At 43.5% G+C, this 18,902-nt stretch overlaps 1 protein-coding gene across 2 annotated transcripts in view; it reads left to right on the plus strand.

Annotated features, from left to right (window-relative positions):
* Positions 1-17,445, plus strand: part of Gnptab (N-acetylglucosamine-1-phosphate transferase subunits alpha and beta) — a 69,315-nt gene extending 51,870 nt beyond the window's left edge. The window contains exons 11-21 of one of the 2 annotated variants that reach the window (XM_076919907.1): positions 185-308; positions 1,236-1,439; positions 1,812-2,869; positions 5,676-5,875; positions 6,075-6,294; positions 7,192-7,305; positions 8,234-8,319; positions 8,561-8,659; positions 10,135-10,302; positions 13,023-13,113; positions 15,875-17,445. In XM_076919907.1, coding sequence (XP_076776022.1) covers positions 185-308; positions 1,236-1,439; positions 1,812-2,869; positions 5,676-5,875; positions 6,075-6,294; positions 7,192-7,305; positions 8,234-8,319; positions 8,561-8,659; positions 10,135-10,302; positions 13,023-13,113; positions 15,875-15,952 — 2,442 coding nt within the window. In that variant the 3' untranslated portion in view covers positions 15,953-17,445. Of the gene's footprint in view, positions 1-184; positions 309-1,235; positions 1,440-1,811; positions 2,870-5,675; positions 5,876-6,074; positions 6,295-7,191; positions 7,306-8,233; positions 8,320-8,560; positions 8,660-9,964; positions 10,303-13,022; positions 13,114-15,874 lie in introns of those variants that run through there. The other variant, XM_076919906.1, reaches the window with a different exon arrangement.
* The last annotated feature ends 1,457 nt before the right edge of the window (positions 17,446-18,902 follow it).

Consider the following 18,902-nt stretch of genomic DNA (forward strand, 5'->3'; position numbering starts at 1 on the left):
AACGTCTTGGATAAACAAGCTCGCTCAGCGCTCCAGTGGGCATCGGCCAACCTAAGACAGAGCCAAATAGCAGCAGCCAGTCTTTGGGAAACCAACTTTTCTTAAGGCTGCTTTATAGTTACATTTTAATCCAAGAGTAGAAAGTGTCAGAATTTATTGTAGTTTCTCTTCGACTTTGTCACAGGTTTATTTGACATGGCCTGTGCCGAACTGTGCAGAGGGCTGCCCGGGCTCCTGGATTAAAGACGGCTACTGTGATAAAGCCTGTAACAACTCAGCCTGTGACTGGGATGGTGGTGACTGCTCTGGTGAGGATGTGCTAGGACCTGTTCATCTTCTCATCCCTTGATCCTAGGAACACATGCTTCTGACTCTAGAATCCAGAGATCCCTGGTCCATGTCGCCGTGTGGCCCCGTTGACTCGTGGGATCCATTGTTGAAGGCACTTCTCTGGTGTAGGCACTGCCCTTGGAAATATCTTTTGTTATTACTTAAAGCATCTAGAATACTCTTAATCATGTGAACCCAAGGATCGTTCTCATCAGATCCACAGGAGTCCATGGCAGTAACTTTCAGTGGGAAACTGCAGTAGGCTGTGAAATAATCAGAGTTGCAGAAGAAATAGTGCTTATCTACTTAGCACTCCCCCCCTCTGTCTACCCCACCCCCACCCTCAGCTCCCCCACCCCCACAAACTGCCATGCACCCTTGGATGTGTTGTTGGCACTTTTAAAAATATGTTCACTTACTAGCTTTCAGTTCGTAAAACACTGAATTCTAGAACATTATTTTTTACTCATTTGAATTTTGGGGGCCCCGAGAAAGAGTGTGCACAGACATTATCATCCCTGCGTGCTGGAAGAGCAAATGGGCTTGTTATTGTGTTGAATATTAGAGGAAATAAAATGTCAAAGCTGCATTTCAGTGTTCTCTGTTGTAAAATACAAGCAGCTGCAGGGAGCGAGCACAGCAGAGCAGACCTAGAACTGTTAACATGTGACAGCACTAAGCCTGTGACTGGACACCAGCTCTGCTATCTTAACCACTACCATCTGCATTCTATCAGCTGATACTTCTGGGGATTTCCTGAAGACACAGGCAGTCTTCTGTTGAAGAACGGGGAAGAGACTCTGTAGCTGCAGTTCATGTATCTATCAGTCTAGCAAACACGATGAGCTGTCCTCTTTCATGGCTGTAAACCCTCCAAAGATTCTTCCTCCCTCTTCCCTTTGCAGGTAATAGTGCAGGGAGTCGGTATGTTGCAGGAGGCGGGGGTACTGGGAATATTGGAGTCGGACAGCACTGGCAGTTTGGTGGAGGAATAAACACTGTCTCTTACTGTAACCAAGGATGTGCAAACTCCTGGCTCGCTGATAAGTTCTGTGACCAAGCCTGCAACGTCTTGTCCTGTGGGTTTGATGCCGGTGACTGTGGACAAGGTATGTTTGTTGCAGTGGAAACATTAGAGACAAAAGACTAAACCCACAAATAGAGGAACACTCGATGGTTGTCATTCTTTAAAGTAATTCTCAAATGGGCAAAAAAAGTTGAAAACTAGTCATTGAAGTTTATTGATAAAAGCCAGGCTACATCTTTATACTGAGTCAGGGCTAACATTTTATATAAATTGCTGTGGTCACCTCAAATGGTAACGTGAGCCATGTACCCAAACCTTGTACTAAAATTTGTGAGCATTTTAAGATAAATTTAAAGTCACCCTTAGAAAATAAGAACTTGACCCCAGAGAATTAAGGCCAGGGAGTAAAAATGCCTAATTAAAAAGAAACCATGTTTGTGTTTTTTCCCTCTAGATCATTTTCATGAATTGTATAAAGTAACACTTCTCCCAAACCAGACTCACTATGTTGTCCCCAAAGGTGAATACCTGTCTTATTTCAGCTTTGCAAACATAGCCAGAAGAGGAATTGAAGGGACCTACAGTGACAACCCAATCATTCGGCACGCATCCATTGCAAACAAGTGGAAAACCATACACCTCATAATGCACAGTGGAATGAACGCAACCACGATATATTTCAATCTCACACTTCAAAACTCAAATGACGAAGAGTTCAAGCTCCAGATAACAGTAGAGGTGGACACGAGAGAGGTGCCTAAACTGAATTCTACAACCCAGAAGGCCTATGAAAATTTGGTTAGCCCAGTGACACCTCTTCCTCAGGCTGACATCCCTTTTGAAGATGTTCCCAGAGAGAAACGCTTCCCCAAGGTCAGGAAACTTGATGTAAATGCAACAGGGAGATTCCGAGAGGAGGTGAAAATCCCCTGGGTAAATATTTCACTCCTTCCCAAAGAGGCCCAGGTGAGGCTGAGCAGCTTGGATTTGCAACTGGAACATGGAGACATCACTCTGAAAGGATACAACTTGTCCAAGTCAGCCCTGCTGAGGTCTTTCCTGGGGAATTCACTAGATACTAAAGTAAAACCTCAAGCTAGGACCGTTGAGACAAAAGACAACCTGGAGGACCCACAGGGAAAACCCTCTCACCAACGTCCACACGACTTTGCTGCTGGACACAGATCAGAGAGATGGACAACCCCAGCAGAGACAGTGACCGTGAATGGCCACGACCACAATTTGAATCCACCCCCAGTCTTGGAGACCAATGCAAGATTGGCCCAACCTGCACTGGGCGTGAATGTATCCAAAGAGAACCTCTCACCGCTGATCATTCCCCCAGAAAGCCACACGCCAAAAGAGGAGGGGAGAGACAGAGCAGAGGGCAATGCCGATAACCACGTACCTGTAAATGCACTGGTGCCTGGCAGAAAGCTGCAGCAACATGCACAGAGTTACCCAGGCTTTTTGCCCTGGGAGAAAAAAAAGTATTTCCAAGACCTTCTAGATGTAAGTTAAATCTAGCCTTGTTCTTTGTCATGTCCTGGAACATAAATAACTTTCTAAGTGGTAACATAATAGTAACTTCCATTTATCTAGCATTTTCCTGTGACCACGACTGAAGTAAGTGCTTTTCTTGAATGACTTTCATTGAATTTTCCCCCAGTAACCCTAATAATAAAAAATGCCACATAAAACATAAGTAAGGATTTTTAGCTAGGGGTGGAGGCTGGGCAAGTGGGAAGAGGTGGGCTGACATCCTGTCTCTCCTTAGCCTGTAGATCTGATACCATCACTAGCCTTGCTGGTGAGAAAACCTGAGGTTCAGATAAGTTCATTAGCGTTTCCAACATCAAGGCAACCAGCAGGTTCTTCTCCCTCCTGTCATTCTCGGCCTTCACTATGACGTGGGGTCATTTTTCCTCCAGGTGCTGCCACAGTGCTGAACACTGGGGAACACAGACAGTCATTCCTCAGGAAGACTGAGAGGCCACTAGGAGAGGGGATTTAAAGCTAATGATTGTGGCCATAAGGTATCTCTGTTGAGATTAGGCAAAGGGTCCCAAGGGAGATGGCCTCAGCTTTGCCCAAGGCATTAAGGAAGACTTCCAGGAACCAGGCCTGGTGAGCTGACCATAGACGGGTTGGAGTTGACAGACCAAGAAAAGCTGTACAGGCAAGGCTGGACAGCGAAGAAGAAAATGCTGAAGTGGGGCCCATGTCTTGTTCCTCTCATCCCCCTTGGGAGACATCTTTTTGCCTTACACATTAGCCACTCACTAATTGAATGGAGGGTGGCAGGTTCTTGCCTGTGTTTCTTTATATACTCTCCTACCTTTCCTGGAAGTATAGCCGTTTGGCTGTAGACAACTGCAATTTTTTAAGCAGTATGAAATCTGCCATTGAAAAGGAAGGTCTTGACTCTCCCTCCTTGAGATAGATGAAGGGCTGTCCTTCCAGCCTTCTCTAGGTGCATAAGCAGCCAGCTATGTGGTTCTGTGCTGCAGTGGTGACTCTATGCCATCCATGCACTCCCTGGTTGCCTCTAATTCAGGAGGAAGGAGCCCTGTGTTCTTTGTTTGTTTGTTTATTATTCCATATTCTATTTACATTCCAGATGTTATCCCCTTACCCCATTTCCCCCCTGCCCAGAAACTCCCTATCCTAGCCCCACTCTTCCTGCTTCTATGAGGATGTGTCCCCACCCACCCACCCCAACTTCCACCTCCCCACCCTTGAATTCCCCCACACTGGGCATCCAGCCTTCATGGGACCAAGGACCTCCTCTCCCACCTATGCCCAACAAGGCCATCCTCCCCTACATATACAGCTGGAGCTATGGGTCCCTCCCTATATGCTCCCAGGCTGGTGGTTTAGACCCTGGGAGCTCTGGTTGGTTGATATTATTACTCTCCCGATGGGACCGCAACCCCTTTCAGCTCCTTCAGTCTTCTTTCTGACTCCTCCATTGGGAACCCCATGATCAGTTCAATGATTAGCTGTGAGCATCTACCTCTGAATATGTCAGACTCTGGCAGACCTCTAAGGACACAGCTATATCAGGCTCCTGTCAGCATGCACTTCCTGACATCTACATAAGCGTCTACCTTTGGTGACTGCACATGGGATGGATATCCAGGTGGAATGGTCTCCAGTCAGCCCCTCCTTCAGTTTCTGTCCCACACTTTGTCTCCATATTTGCTCCCTTGAGTATTTTGTTACTCCTTCTTAGCAGGACCGAAGCACCCACACTTTGGTCTTCCTTCTTCATGAGCTTCATGTGGTCTGTGAGTTACATCTTGGATATTATGAGCTTCTGGGCTAATATCCAATTATCAGTGAGTGCATACCATGTGTGTTCTTTTGTGATTGGGTTACGTCACTCAGGATGATATTTTCTAGTTCCATTCATTTACCAAAGAATTTCTCCAATTCATTATTTTTAATAGCTGAGTAATACTTCATTGTGTAAATGTGCCACATTTTCTGTATCCATTCCTCTGTTGAAGGACATCTGGGTTCTTTCCAGCTTCTGGCTATTATAAATAAGGCTGCTATGAACATGGTGGAGCATGTGCCCTTGTTATATGTTGGAGCATCTTCTGGGTGTCCTTGTGTTCTTTCTAACAGCTGGACATTTGCAGCGTTTCACAGCTACCGTGTCTCAATATGACATAAATCTTATGCTTCAGTTTTTCTTTCCATCAGCAGACTTGGTAGGTTTCATCCTTGAAAACTTTGGGTCCTAAAATGTGGTACCACCTCACACTCCCATCATGCACAGGGACGCTTGCTATCCCATACGCTAATCAGCACTGGCTTTTGTCATTTCTTCAGTTTGGAAAGCAGAAAATTTCTTCCATTAAAATATGTTCAAATTCTTGGCGAATTTTCTTAGACCATTCAGTTCTACCTAACTGGCTTTGACTTTATCATACAGTGAGCTCAGTTTCTTTTAGTTGTATTCAAAACTCAGTTACATGTTTCTTTGTCACCAGCCAAAGTAGCTTGACTTTTAAGACATGATGAAATTTGCATGTAAATAACTTTTCTAAATGTTGCATCACATTAGCTTTGAAGTCATTTTTTTTTTTTTTTTTGGCTAGTTTTTGATGCATACCTGGCCTGTCACGTTGCTGTTTCTCTCAAGCCAGTGCTTAAGACCCTTAAAGAGACCTGACAGCGTGAGCTCCCCTCATCTTCAAGAACTATCAGGGACCCACATTCTATAACACTGCATGTTGGTGTTTATCGCTTGTTAATAGAATCCACTGTGGACTAAACACAGTATTGAGTTATGGAATTCTTCTTTCAGGAGGAAGAGTCATTGAAGACACAGTTGGCGTACTTTACTGAAAGCAAACATACGGGGAGGCAACTAAAAGACACGTTCGCAGACTCTCTTCGATACGTCAATAAAATTCTCAATAGCAAGTTTGGATTCACATCCAGGAAAGTCCCTGCACACATGCCGCACATGATTGACAGGATCGTGATGCAAGAACTACAAGATATGTAAGTCTTGGTTGTGCCTGTGATGCCTGCCTGTGTACTTGGCATTTGTGTATTTGCCCTACCGAGCCTACAGCCTTGGTATCTGATGAGTCGAAGATGCCATATAATAAGACATGAAGACAGATTTCTGTTTTCATAGCCGTCCAATACTGTATGTACCTGGGGTCTCCAGAGCTGTCTGTATGTTGCATTTGGACAGGTTCCCTGAAGAATTTGACAAGACTTCATTTCACAAGGTGCGTCACTCTGAGGACATGCAGTTTGCCTTCTCCTATTTTTATTACCTCATGAGTGCAGTTCAGCCACTGAATATTTCTCAAGTCTTTGATGAAGTAGACACAGACCAATCCGGTGTCTTATCGGATAGGGAAATCCGAACACTGGCCACGAGAATTCATGATCTACCTTTAAGCTTGCAGGTAAAGTATTGTTTCAGCCTTAAGCTTGTGACATGTCAAGGAAAAAATGTAATTCTGATATTACCTCTTTTTCTACCACATTTCAAGTAAAGAGAATTCTGAATATTTAATGTAGAGAGTGGTAACTCATCCATTTATTAAAGCCAGAATTAAAATAATATTTGCAATTTGTGTTTTATGGGTTGTTTTTTGTGGTCCTGCATTGGGATTAATTATCTCTTATATGAGGGGAGAGTCTGGTGGTAGATAACCTGCATATGACCCTTGTGACAAGTTCATTCCGGGCCTGGACCTGTGACTGACTGGAGTCCTTCCATGATCCTTAAGAATACAAAACACATGCATGGAGACACTAAAATGAATTCGATGTACAGCATTCTCTCTTGAGACCCTGGGCCACCTTGTAGAAACGCATCTTTCTAGCCTCATGTTCTTTCGGATGAAGTGAAAGATTTATTGTTGTATAGTTTCATTTTGCTCTTTTGAACTGTTTCTGTTTTGTATTTAAGAATTTTATTGCTTTTGAGCCATTTAAATACCCAGTTTTTAGACTTTCACATGTTTTCTATTATGATTTTTTCTTTTCCTTTTTGAGACTATAATTATATCGTTTCCCTGTTGCCATTCCACCCTCCAAGTCACCTCATGTTCCTCCCTCCTTGTTCTTTTTTCAAATTCATGCCCTTTTCCTCATTAATTGTCGTTAGACATGTGTGTGTGTGTGTGTGTGTGTGTGTGTGTGTGTGTGTGTGTGTATGCACACGTAAGTACAACTTGCTCAATTTGGATAATGTTACTATACACGTAATGTTACGGTAACGTACACACATACTTTTTATTTTTAAGCCACAGTTTTGTTTATGGTGTACATAACAGATTTGTATTTTGCTCTGTTAGGATTTGACAGGTTTGGAACACATGTTAATAAACTGCTCAAAAATGCTCCCTGCTAATGTCACTCAACTAAGCAACATCCCACCAACTCAGGAAGCATACTATGACCCCAATCTGGTAAGTTTCATGGTCATCCTTATAAGGTGCATCTCCTCCCTTCCTGTGTGGCTCATCAAAACGAGAGGCAAAGGAGCAGCACAGATAATACAGTTACATCTCGCTTTAGAATCTCTTCCCGCTCTGCAAATATGTAAGCTAATACTTAGACTGGTCACTTAGATTCCATAAACAGACTTCCTGGTGAGCAGCGGTAACCCCAGAATTCTCTTTTGGAAAAAGAACCTTAAATCAATGAAAGGGTGCTTGTGTAACCCTAGATATTCTCTGTCTCTAGAGAGAATAAAGTCATTTTAAAACATCGAAGTTATATTATACCAGCTAAAGAACATTCTCAGAAGAGTTTTAAAATAATAACTGCTTTTTAAATTTTCCCCAGATACTAATTCTATCAAAGCTTATACAGTGAAAGGCATATATGGGTTAATTACCTGGGTTTTGTTTTTTGTTTGGGTCTTTTGTTTGTTTGTTTGTTTTACATCTGTCATAAGCAAGACCTGGTGGTCCATGGCCTAGAATCCCACCACATGAGAGACAAAACCAGGAGAATCATAAGTTTAATATCAGCTTGAGTCTTAGTTCCAAGCCAGTCGGGACCTCTTGGAAGACGCTAAGACAAAAAATAGTTAATTAGGCCAAAGATGGGTAATTAATTTATCTTTATGTGTTTGTCGACACACCCTTTCTCCTCAAGATGGAAGGTAGGCACCCTGGATTGCCAGCCCCATTGTGTCTACACATATCTTTAGGTATACCCCAAGAGCACGGCTAAGACAGTAGCCAAAGGGAAAGTATGCTGGGCTCCTGAGCCGTTTCCCCTGCAGTATGTCCTTAGCCCAGGAGACTCTTGGTAACCCTTAAGCTCAGCCTCACCTGCTCTGTCTTGCTTTCCCTGATGTCTGTCTGACCCACTTGTGTCCTCTCATAGCCTCCAGTCACTAAGAGTCTTGTCACCAACTGTAAGCCGGTAACTGACAAGATCCACAAAGCATATAAAGACAAGAACAAATACAGGTAAGGGGTAAACGCGTCTTCATTCAGCTGAAGAATAGTTACAAAGGTCCAGCGTGTTTATGCCTCTATGGTGTTTTATTAATTGTATGTTTGTTTAGAAGTTCCTCTAGTAATCTTAAAAGATGCATTTATTTCTGTTTATGTTGAGTCCATTAAGTAGTCAAGAATGCTTTTCCTATTTAAATATTGTTTTTTTATTTCCCTGTATTTATTAAACTATTGAAATATGTTTGACAATTAGGTTTGAAATCATGGGAGAGGAAGAAATTGCTTTCAAGATGATACGTACCAACGTTTCTCACGTGGTTGGCCAGTTGGATGACATCAGAAAAAACCCCAGGTACCAATTCTTTTCTTCTTCTTCTTTTTTTTTTTTCTGATTGATTATAATTTTTCTTTAATTCTAAAAATAAGTATGACTTACAAGTGAATAAACGGGCATAGAGAGAAGAGTGACGTATTTCAGTTTGGAGTAGACAGAGAAGCTCCCCAGGTAAAGGACATAGTATTTCAGCTGAGTTTGAGCAGAGTCAGGTGCTGTGAGTTCAGTTGTCAGCTCCCCACAGAGGGCCTCGCTTAGACTGCTAAGAAGTGGGTGGCACCAGCTCTAGAGCCAAGCAGGTGGTGGGGGGGAGGGGGAAGGCTGTACACAGCTGTCACTCAGTATTTCTTAAAAGGTTCCACCTGAGCAGTTACCATGGCAGCTAGACTGAGTCCCTGATGCCTTCCTACCATGCAGGAGGGGTTACTCGAGTGGGTTCTGGGACAACTCATTGGCTGTTTGATAGATAACCTGGGGCTTCTTAGCTTTTTTTTATTTTTTTATTTCATTGTAACTTATTTTTGAGACAAGTTCTCACCAGCCCAAGCTGTCCTGGAACTCAGTAGAGATCCGCCTCCACCTCAGCCTCCTGAGTCCTGAGATAACAGGTGTCACCAGCATGCTCAGCTAATTTCCCTTTTTATCTTTCTTTCCCTCTTTTGTTCTTTCTGTAATACGTGTGGGGTGGGAGGGGGACAGGGTCTCTCTGTGTAGCCCTGGCTCTCCTGGAACTCTCTCTATAGACCAGGCTAGCCTCAAAGTCAAGAGATGTGCCTGCCTCTGGCCCCCATAGTGCCGAGATTAAAGTCCTGTGCCACCATGCTGTCCTATCTGTGAATTCTTAAGTTGCTCCTACATCCTCTTTATTTTTCTAAGAATTGGTAGTTGGATCTGAAGGTTTTATTAAGTTGTTTTGATTTTTTTTTTTAATTGTTGTCTTCAAAAGTGCTGGTGTCACGACTGATGATAACCTTAATGGGCCCTCAGCTTGTGACTCTCCTTCAAGAAGACTTGAAATAAGAAAGGACACCCCATCCTACCTTGCTCTTGCTGACCCCGAGCCACTCACAGCTTGGTTGGAGATACAGAGTCTACACTGTTGGGCACCATCTCTGTGTCAGCCATCTACAAGAGCATGATACGCAGTCAGGTCAAAAGCCCTTGTACTGGGTGCTTACAGTCTAATTTTCTCCCCGGCTGTGCAGCCTGTGAGCTCGTCTACTGAGCACACACATGTAGCTGCACTGAATGGATGTCATTTATTTATTCCCATAGTGGCATGCATCTCTCAGAATTATCTGCTCTATTTCTCTTGTCTTACAGGGGAGGAATTTGCAAGGAAATTTTACAGAGCACTCCTCCTCCAGGGAATGATGTCCTCGAGTATGCCAACTAGGAGAGCTGGCACACTGAAATATTTTTGGAGCCCAGGTTTCTTACTTTGTTAGATCAGGCTCATGCGTGTGATGACCAATAACTCCCTGTTGTTTCAGGAAGTTTGTTTGTCTGAATGACAACATTGACCACAACCATAAAGATGCCCAGACAGTGAAGGCTGTTCTCAGGGACTTCTACGAATCCATGTTTCCCATACCTTCCCAGTTTGAGCTGCCAAGAGAGTATCGGAACCGTTTTCTCCACATGCATGAGCTGCAGGAATGGTAAATTCTTGTTTTTCATGTGTGTGTGTGTGTGTGTGTGTGTCTGTGTCTGTGTCTGTGTCTGTGTCCATGTATCTGCATACATATTTCTGTCTGGACTTTAATGTGTTATCTGCCATGTAATTTATTTGGAAAAGTAGAGTTGGAATTTTTGTTCTATTAAACATTTAAAGGACACTTATGGGCAATTCAGGAGATTTGAAAAATCTTATAACTGGGTTTTTGTTTTTTTTTTTTTTCAGTTTTACTGCGTGACGCTTCATTTAATCAGTTGTTAGCTGATCAATATCTCAGTGAGCAGCACTGATGTGGACGATCTTGTCATGCAGTGCAAAATGCTAGGCATGTGAAATCAGCAGGGGCTGGCCAGACTTCCGGGCAAGCTTTCAGAGCCAATGGGAACTTCAGAGATAATGTCTGAAAGATAGACATCTGTCAGAGTCGCTTAGAACCTAGAGGCAAAGGGGAGAGAGGACTGGGAAGGGGGACAGCATTTGAAATGTAAATAAATAAAATATTAATTTAAAAAATTGTTATAGTTGAGAAGGGTGAGACAAGAGAAGACAAATTAAAATTGACATGGCGGGGGCATCATACAGTACACCTCACCGTTTTCAGCCACACACTTGGTTCACAGGTGTTTGTATATTCATGATGCTGTATAGGTCTGGTTTGAATTTCCCCATCACTTTACCCTTGGCCCCTGGTGACCATTTATCTGCCCATTCTCTGAATTCTCTAGTTTGTAAGGACTTGCACCACATGACCTCATGTTTCTGACTTCTTCCTCATTAGGGGAATTGTTCGTTTCCTTAGTGACAAGAATCAAACCCTGGGCCTTATGCACGATAGGCAAGCACTTTACGACCAAGATACACGCCGAGCCCTTGGTTTTTAAGACAGGGTTTTACAGACCTCACGCTGGTCTAGAACTCCCTTTGCAGCCTAAACTGGTCTGCAGCTTGTGGTCTGACCTTAACCTCTACCTAAGTGCTGGGAGTGATTTGCTCACACTGAAGTAGCTGGGCAGGCAAAGCCTGACTCTTGTCACACATTCTAGCATCTTCCATAGCTGCTCCATGTGCTTTCTTCGTTTTCTTTTATTCACTGCCATGAGGTTGGGCAACTTTATCTTTGAATTTATGAAAGCTTTTAACCTTTCACCTGCCTCCCTAAGTTGGATCCAAAACTGGAACATATATAGTCTGGCTTTGAGGGTGCATTCTGCCAGGGTGAGGGCCACCAGAGAGAGTATATTAGATGTGGCAGCAAGGTTTCTGATGATATTGGTGTACTGGGGATGGGAACAGTTAATCTTTTGGGAAAAGGTGACATTTGGACTTGATTTTTGTCCTTATGAAACATACCTCTCACCCCAAAGGGAATAAAAGTTTACTCCTGAGCTGAATGAGAGTGGCCTGGAAAAAGAATTCAGGTTTCCCAATAACATGTTCCTATGTGGAAAGGTTTCGTGACGTTTCTGTGGTTATAAAACAAAAGAAAATAATAAATAAAAGTACCTTAAAAATACAGTGGTAGAAACAATCAGGTTAACAGCTGTCTGCAAAAATACAACTCTCATGTCAAAAGTACCTAAGTTTATTTTGGAGCCAAATAAGAGTGACCAATCCCTGGGGACACAGATTTAAGTTGCCCCCCAGATTCCATGTGCCAATGTGGTAATAGTTAAGATGACATTTTCTGTAATAGCAGAACATAGAAAGTCATAAATTAAGGTACCTTTGCAATACATTACTGGAAACACTAGGTTAGCGGTTAAAACCGAGCTGAGGAATGTCTGCTGTAGGCTTTGCTGTCTGTTGGCTTTCAAGGGAATGACAAAAGCGGTAGGCAGAAACTGTCGTGGGGCAGACTTGGCAGGTCTTGAGAACTTGAAAGAACCTAGTGGGTGCAGCTGCATAAATGAGACAGACAGTGTTCTCGCTGCCCCACCTGTTCCTTCTCCTCAGGAGAAGCTGTGAGTGAGTGAGGATTCACCTTACACGTGCAGCTTCTCACTGTGTTCAGCTCCCCACGCTTCCACATGCTAATCCCCCCCCCCCAGTCCAGTTTCTTACCAATCTTCAGCGGTACAGTTGAGTAAGTGGAGGACTTAAGAGTAGTTGGAGTCCTTTTCTGTGGCACCTAGCAGTTGGCCACATCAAGATGAAGCTGAATCTCTCCTTCGCAGCCACCTGCTGTCAGAAGCAGTGGATGGCGAACGAAGGGGTGTGCTTTCTGAGGGAAGCACATGGCCACACAAGTAGATGCTGGTGTTGTAGGTGACAGTGGGAGGGTCTGAGTCAGTGGTGGGAATGACAAAAATGTGTACCAGTCATTTTAATGTAAAAGTGTGCAGTAAATTAATACAGTGGCTGTTTTTCTTTATCTTAGCTGGTTCCCCAATAACAACACAGAGAGACCAAGATTTATTTTCAACTTAAAGCACAATAACTAAGCATTATAATTCTATTCTAATCTACTAATCTAATCTGGTTACCTCCCAGCCAAAATCCCCGAGATGCTTGCATTTTTGTATTGGTCTGGCCTTCTGTATTACCTGTAGTACAATATTTACTATAAAACAACAGATCTGAACTTGTGATAGAAATGTATATTTTATTAATATCTTAGAGTTGACTGGCTAGATCTTTTTGCTTTACAACATGCACAGTGTGTTTCTATAAAAACCAGTGAATAACTGTTCTCTTTCTGAACAGGAGGGCATATCGAGACAAGCTGAAGTTTTGGACCCACTGCGTACTGGCAACATTGATTATATTTACTATATTCTCATTTTTTGCTGAACAGGTAAGTCTTGTATGTTCTGCATGGCCTTCTAGAAATGATATAAACTCATACCCAGAGTCAGGTGGAGAATCCCAGTACTTGGCAAGTTTGAGGATAGCCTGGGCTACTTAGCAGTTGTGTTGAAAATCTGTACCACCAACCCCCTCTCCCAGGGGAAAGAAGAAGGAGAGGGAAGGTAAATCAGTGTAAAGAGAACATTTAAATTTATCCTATTAGCACATCGCCCTGAGTCAGTGTGTCCAGCACATCAAGTCTTGCAGTGCTCAGCCATCAGCTTATAGCCCTGTGTCAGCATACCCAGCAGTCTAGTCATGCAGTGTTTAGCCATTAACTTTTTGCTGTGTCAGTGTATCCAGCAGTCCAGTCATTCAGTGCTCAGCCATTAGCTTATAGCCCTGTGTCACTGTGTCCAGGATGTCCAGTCATGCAGTGCTCAGCCATTAGCTTATAGCCCTGTGTCACTGTGTCCAGGATGTCCAGTCATGCAGTGCTCAGTCAGCCTAGTGGACTTTTCTCCATTTATCCTGTCTTTTGTTTTACTTTAGTAGACTCCAAACCATAACTGAGAAGCTCTATTTCCAGCCCAAATGGTGCCTAGAACCATCCTCTGGTACTAGTTTTCTTTCTTTTCCTTCTTAGAGAAGCCACAGTGTCTCCTCGGGTGCTTGTGGTCCTGTGTGTCACTGGACACCCACCAGCAGCCCCCTGCTTATGTCCCTTTGAACAGTCCTTTGTCCTTCCTCCTCCTCCTCTGTCATCAGCTTCTCACTTCTGTCCACCTGGGTGTGCGTTCAGCCTCCTAATGAGGGCCCAGAAATGGGAGGAAGTTGTGATAATAATATTAAAATGATCAGAACCTTCACCGAGCTGCAAGGGTAAAATACTGTGAAGGAAAAGATTGAAGGGAGGGACTGGGAATGGCCCCCCCCGATTGGTGCAAGCCAGGGAGGCGGGACAGGGGAGAAGAGGGGAGGAGGGTTGCTCCTCTGCTGAGTAGAGCTGCCACTTGTCACACCCGGGAAATGTACACTGGAAAGGAGGATGTAAATACTCAGAGCTTTATGATAAATGATTGCTTCCTGCCACAGATGGTAAAATTCAGGACTGAGTGAGGAGCAGGACAGTGTGGCAACTGGACCTTCATTCACCATCCAAGTACCAAGAACATTTTTTGATCTTTGTTGTCCTTGTTCTTGTAGGGGAAAAATAAACATAGAAAAGAACTTCACACACACGGCACACATGCACACACACACACACACACACACACACACACACACATACACACACACACACACACACACCACAAAGCAAAACTTAGCAACCTGCTCTCAGCCGTTTCAAGATGAAGAAGGACTCGGCTGAAACAAGCTGCTAGGAGTGTTGTAAGGAGCTGAAGGCCTGGCCTTCTCTTGTGTCTTTTGTCCCAGGAGGGAGCAGGGAGCTAAAGAGATGGGAGGGAAGGAGAGGGAGATTCCCCTCTGCATTTCTCCAGCACCTTGCTCTCCTACCAAACCAATGTCTGTCCTTCTGTCCCCACCCCCTTACCATCCTCACAGACAACCAGCAACCACTGCTCCTCCCTCAGCTCATTAGTGGGATTGCTCAAAAGGCCCAGCCAGCCTCCACCTCTGAAGGGAACAGGCTGGTCCTGTGTAGAGGAAGATAAAGTCAACAGTAGACTCCAGATGGAAACCCTGGAGATGCAGTTGGTTTTTTTCTCATGGCAGCTTTACAGTGGTGGTTAGCTTTTCCTTTTTACTTACAGCACATGTAACTGGGTTTTCAAGAAAAGTATTTATTCAGGTTCTAAACAATAAATTCAGAAATGAACTTTAGAAACTTTTTTTTTTTTTTTTTTTTTTTTTTTGGTTTTTCGAGACAGGGTTTCTCTGTGTAGCCCTGGCTGTCCTGGAACTCACTTTGTAGACCAGGCTGTCCTCGAACTCAGAAATCTGCCTGCCTCTGCCTCCCAAGTGCTGGGATTAAAGGTGTGTGCCACCGCTGCTCAGCTTGAAACATTTTTTTTATTACTTGCTTATTTTAACGTGTGTGGATGTTTTACCAGCATGTTTCTATGCACCATGTGTGTGCAGTGCCAGAGGAGGCCAGGAGGGGGCATCAGATCACCAGAGCAAGAATGAGCCCTGATATGGGTGCTGGAAATCAAACCCAGGTCCTCTGCAAGAACAGCCAGCACTCTTAACTGTTGAGCCACTTGTTTCTCCAGCACCTGAAAGGAACATTTCTCATTGCATCCCATTTCTAACATTGTCTCTATTTTCAAATGACTGTTGTTAAGTATAGGGGGGAAAAACACCGACAGGATTTTAATATAGTTTTTTTAAAACTGTCTTACAAAAAAGAGTCTATCCAAACCCAGAATTAGTGTTCTAATGATTAAACAGAGGCAGTTACTTTCAATTAAAAAAAAAATCAAATAAAACTGGGCAAAGATCTTGAAAGCAAATGCCCTTAGTGATGGCTGTATAAAATCAATCACTACTGTTCTTCAAAAAATGAACTGTGGGCTACCATAAGTTTAGTCTTGCATATCTGTGAGCATGTATTACATAAGGGCTGAGTATGGCCCAGAGCAAAGCTAGAAGGAAGTTTTGGGTTTGTTTTTATTGTTTTGCGTTGTTGTATCTACTGAGGCGGTGATCAAGAATGTGCAGGTCTCGGAAGGGAAGCTTCCTTCACTAACAGTCTTTCATCAGTACGGAAAACCAATGTTTAGTTTCTGTCTTCCATCACGTAGATAATTGCTCTGAAGCGGAAGATATTTCCCAGGAGGAGGATACACAAGGAAGCCAGTCCAGACCGAATCAGGGTGTAGATCTTCATCTGAAAGTCACCTACCTCAGCATCTGTGAACATCTCCCTCCTCGCCACCAAAGCTGAGTCCCTGGGATGGGGCACAGAGGCAGCCTCGTGGGGAGAAGGGACAGTGCAGACCGGGTTCTTCTACAACAGGGAGAGAGCCCACTGACCTGGAGTTACTCAGCACACTAAGAACTTGTGTCAATAGCTTGTACAGTTTGTACTTTTAAAGGATTTGCTAAGGACCTGTCAGCTTGTTGATAAACCCTCCCTGACAAGCTGCTGGTTTCTTCCCCCAATTACTGCACACTGAGAAGCCAGGCCATCTTGAAAGCAAATGCTGAGGGACCCCAGTCTGCATTCCAAAGCCATCAGGCATAATTTCTGGCTTTTCTCCTCCTTTGATCCATTTCCCATTTTTAAAACAATAAGTGGCTGCTAAGTTAGTCATTCTCAATTCTGAAAATAACGAATCAGGATGTCAAAACATGTTTGTATAGATCTTATTTAAATTATGTAGAATGATGACTTCTTTAGCCTATCTAAATTATTGATTTTTATTAACATTCAAGTGGTCTTGAATCGCTAACAACTACTGAAGAGCTCGAGATTGACGTTGAAAGTGTTTTGAGCTTGCTTAACTCATTCCCCAAGAATACTGTGATCTCGTGTGTGGGCCTGATTGCAAAGGGCTAGTGTCAAGTAGCAGTGCTACTCACCGGTTGTAATTATGTCGTGGAAATGTACATACGCAAACAAAAGTGCCTCACTTCAGAAATGAGCAGTGCTGACGGCACCAGCGCCTGACTGTGGTGTCCAGTTGGAAACCCATCATACCCAGTGCTTACTTTATACAGAGCTGGGGTCAACCAACTTCTGTAAAAGAACAGTAAATAACTTGAGACTCATCCATCTTTGTCAAACAGTCTTCTTTGCTTAAATTTGTTGTTGTTGTTTTGGGGGTTTTATTTTATTTTATTGTTTTGTTGTTTTTCAAGACAGGGATTCTCTGTGTAGCCCTGGTTGTTCAGTAATTTACTCTAAAGACCAGGTTGGCCTTGAACTTAGAGAGTCACCTGCCTCTGCTTCCTGACTGCTGGGACATGTGTCAACATTGCCCAACCCCCATCTCTCCCTCTTTTTTTTTTTTTTTTTGTAAACAACTTAATAAAAAGATGAAAGCCTGCTTTAGTTTGCAGCTATACAAAAGCAGGCCTCAGCCAGACTTGACCCCTGGGGCCGTCATTGGCCAACTGGAGAATCATTTTTAACATAGGTAAGCAAACCCTGACATGAGCCATGCCCCGTGATATCATTATGCAGTGGTTTTGTGGAGGCCTGATTCCATGAATCCTTGAATTCTGGCAGAATTCAATCATGATCTCAGTAGTATTCCTCTGAAATGGCACACATTTTTGTAACAAGAACTTGAAATGTAAATATTGTGTTTGTGCTGTAAATTTTGTGTATTTCAAAAATTGAAGTCTCATAAAAACACATTTATTGATACTTTGAGTTTATTGTTAGTATTTTTATTATGAATTATGTATGAGTAATTTGCCTACATCCACCAGGAGACCAGAAGAGGGTTTCAGATCCCCTAGAATTGGAGTTACAAATGGTTGGGAGCCACCATCTAGGCTCTGACTGCCCCTCACTGATGCTATGGCTGCCATCCTCTCTTGGTACCCAAACCTGGCTTCTTCAGCCTTCCAGTGTAGATGAAGATCGTTGGCTCTCCAGGAATCCATCAAGCCTTCAGTGCCACAGTGGAACTGCCAAGGTACCCAACTTCATGGACTGAGCAGCTACCAGATGGCTGGTGTGGAAACAGCCATTGTTGGAGTGCCCAGAGATGTTGTAGTCATTTTTTTTTTAATCTCAAATGGTGATTTCTATCCCATGTTTAATCACTCAGTTCCCAGATAAAAGACATACAACTTTTATATATTTATAATAAGCCTTTAATACACTGGGCAGGTAGCTACCTCTAAGCTATTAGAATAGGCTTTCATTGCTATTATGTCTACTTTGCTCTCAATAACCCTGAGTTATAACTTGCCATGTTGCATCTGGGCTGCTCTTAACTCCAATTGGCCAGCCCTCATGGCCACGTTTTCCTACCTTGTCTTCTTGTCCTCTCTCCACCTTCTCTTCATGGTGTCTCCTCAGACCCAAGCCCAGGAACCCCAACTCCACCTATCTTTCTTCTTTAGTCACCAATCAGGGATAACTTCAGGGGCAAGGTCACAAAGCATCACTTGTGTGTGTGCAGACTCTCTCATCCCTGAGGCAACGAGGCCTTGGGAGCCGGTATTTAGCATTACAACACATAGCAAAGACCAAACCTCGACACAGAGCCCATGGTGTAAGCCCAGCTAACGAATCTGCCTTTCCTATATATTAATTCCACCAGTGGTCTTCCTCTCCAGACCCCTGACTAATGTACCCTGCCAGAACTGTTGCTCAGCTCTGTCCATCCCTGCTTCTCTTTCTGTGTCAGTTCAATCCCCAGAAAGAAAGCGTGCTTCCCAACTCACATCCTTCAGAGAGGCCAGAAACATCATCTCTGGTTTAGTACAGAAAGTTCTGACTGGGATTGAATACACTGATTAGCATGCTCTGTCTACTTCTGGCCTGAGAAAAGGAGCCTTTCACCCAAAGGAGGCACGCTAAGTTGACAAGGGCATTGCCCTCCTATGAAGTTGCCTGTGTGTATAAGGAAGACCGAGTTCTTAGATTACCCAACTTGAAGGCAGACTGCTCTACTTGAAAGCATTGCAAAATTCAAATCTGCTCATTAAATACAACCAAACCTTAAAAATGCTTCATTTTTGAAAGGATGAATATAAACAGCAAAGACTGTAGATTTGGCTAACACACAGCTCAGTTAATACGTAGCTCAGTACTATAATACCTGCCCCCCACTCCCCATCCCCCATGCACAAAGCCCTGATTCAGATCCC

This window comes from Arvicanthis niloticus, chromosome 22, assembly GCF_011762505.2.
Source record: "Arvicanthis niloticus isolate mArvNil1 chromosome 22, mArvNil1.pat.X, whole genome shotgun sequence".
Classification (NCBI taxonomy): domain Eukaryota; kingdom Metazoa; phylum Chordata; class Mammalia; order Rodentia; family Muridae; genus Arvicanthis; species Arvicanthis niloticus.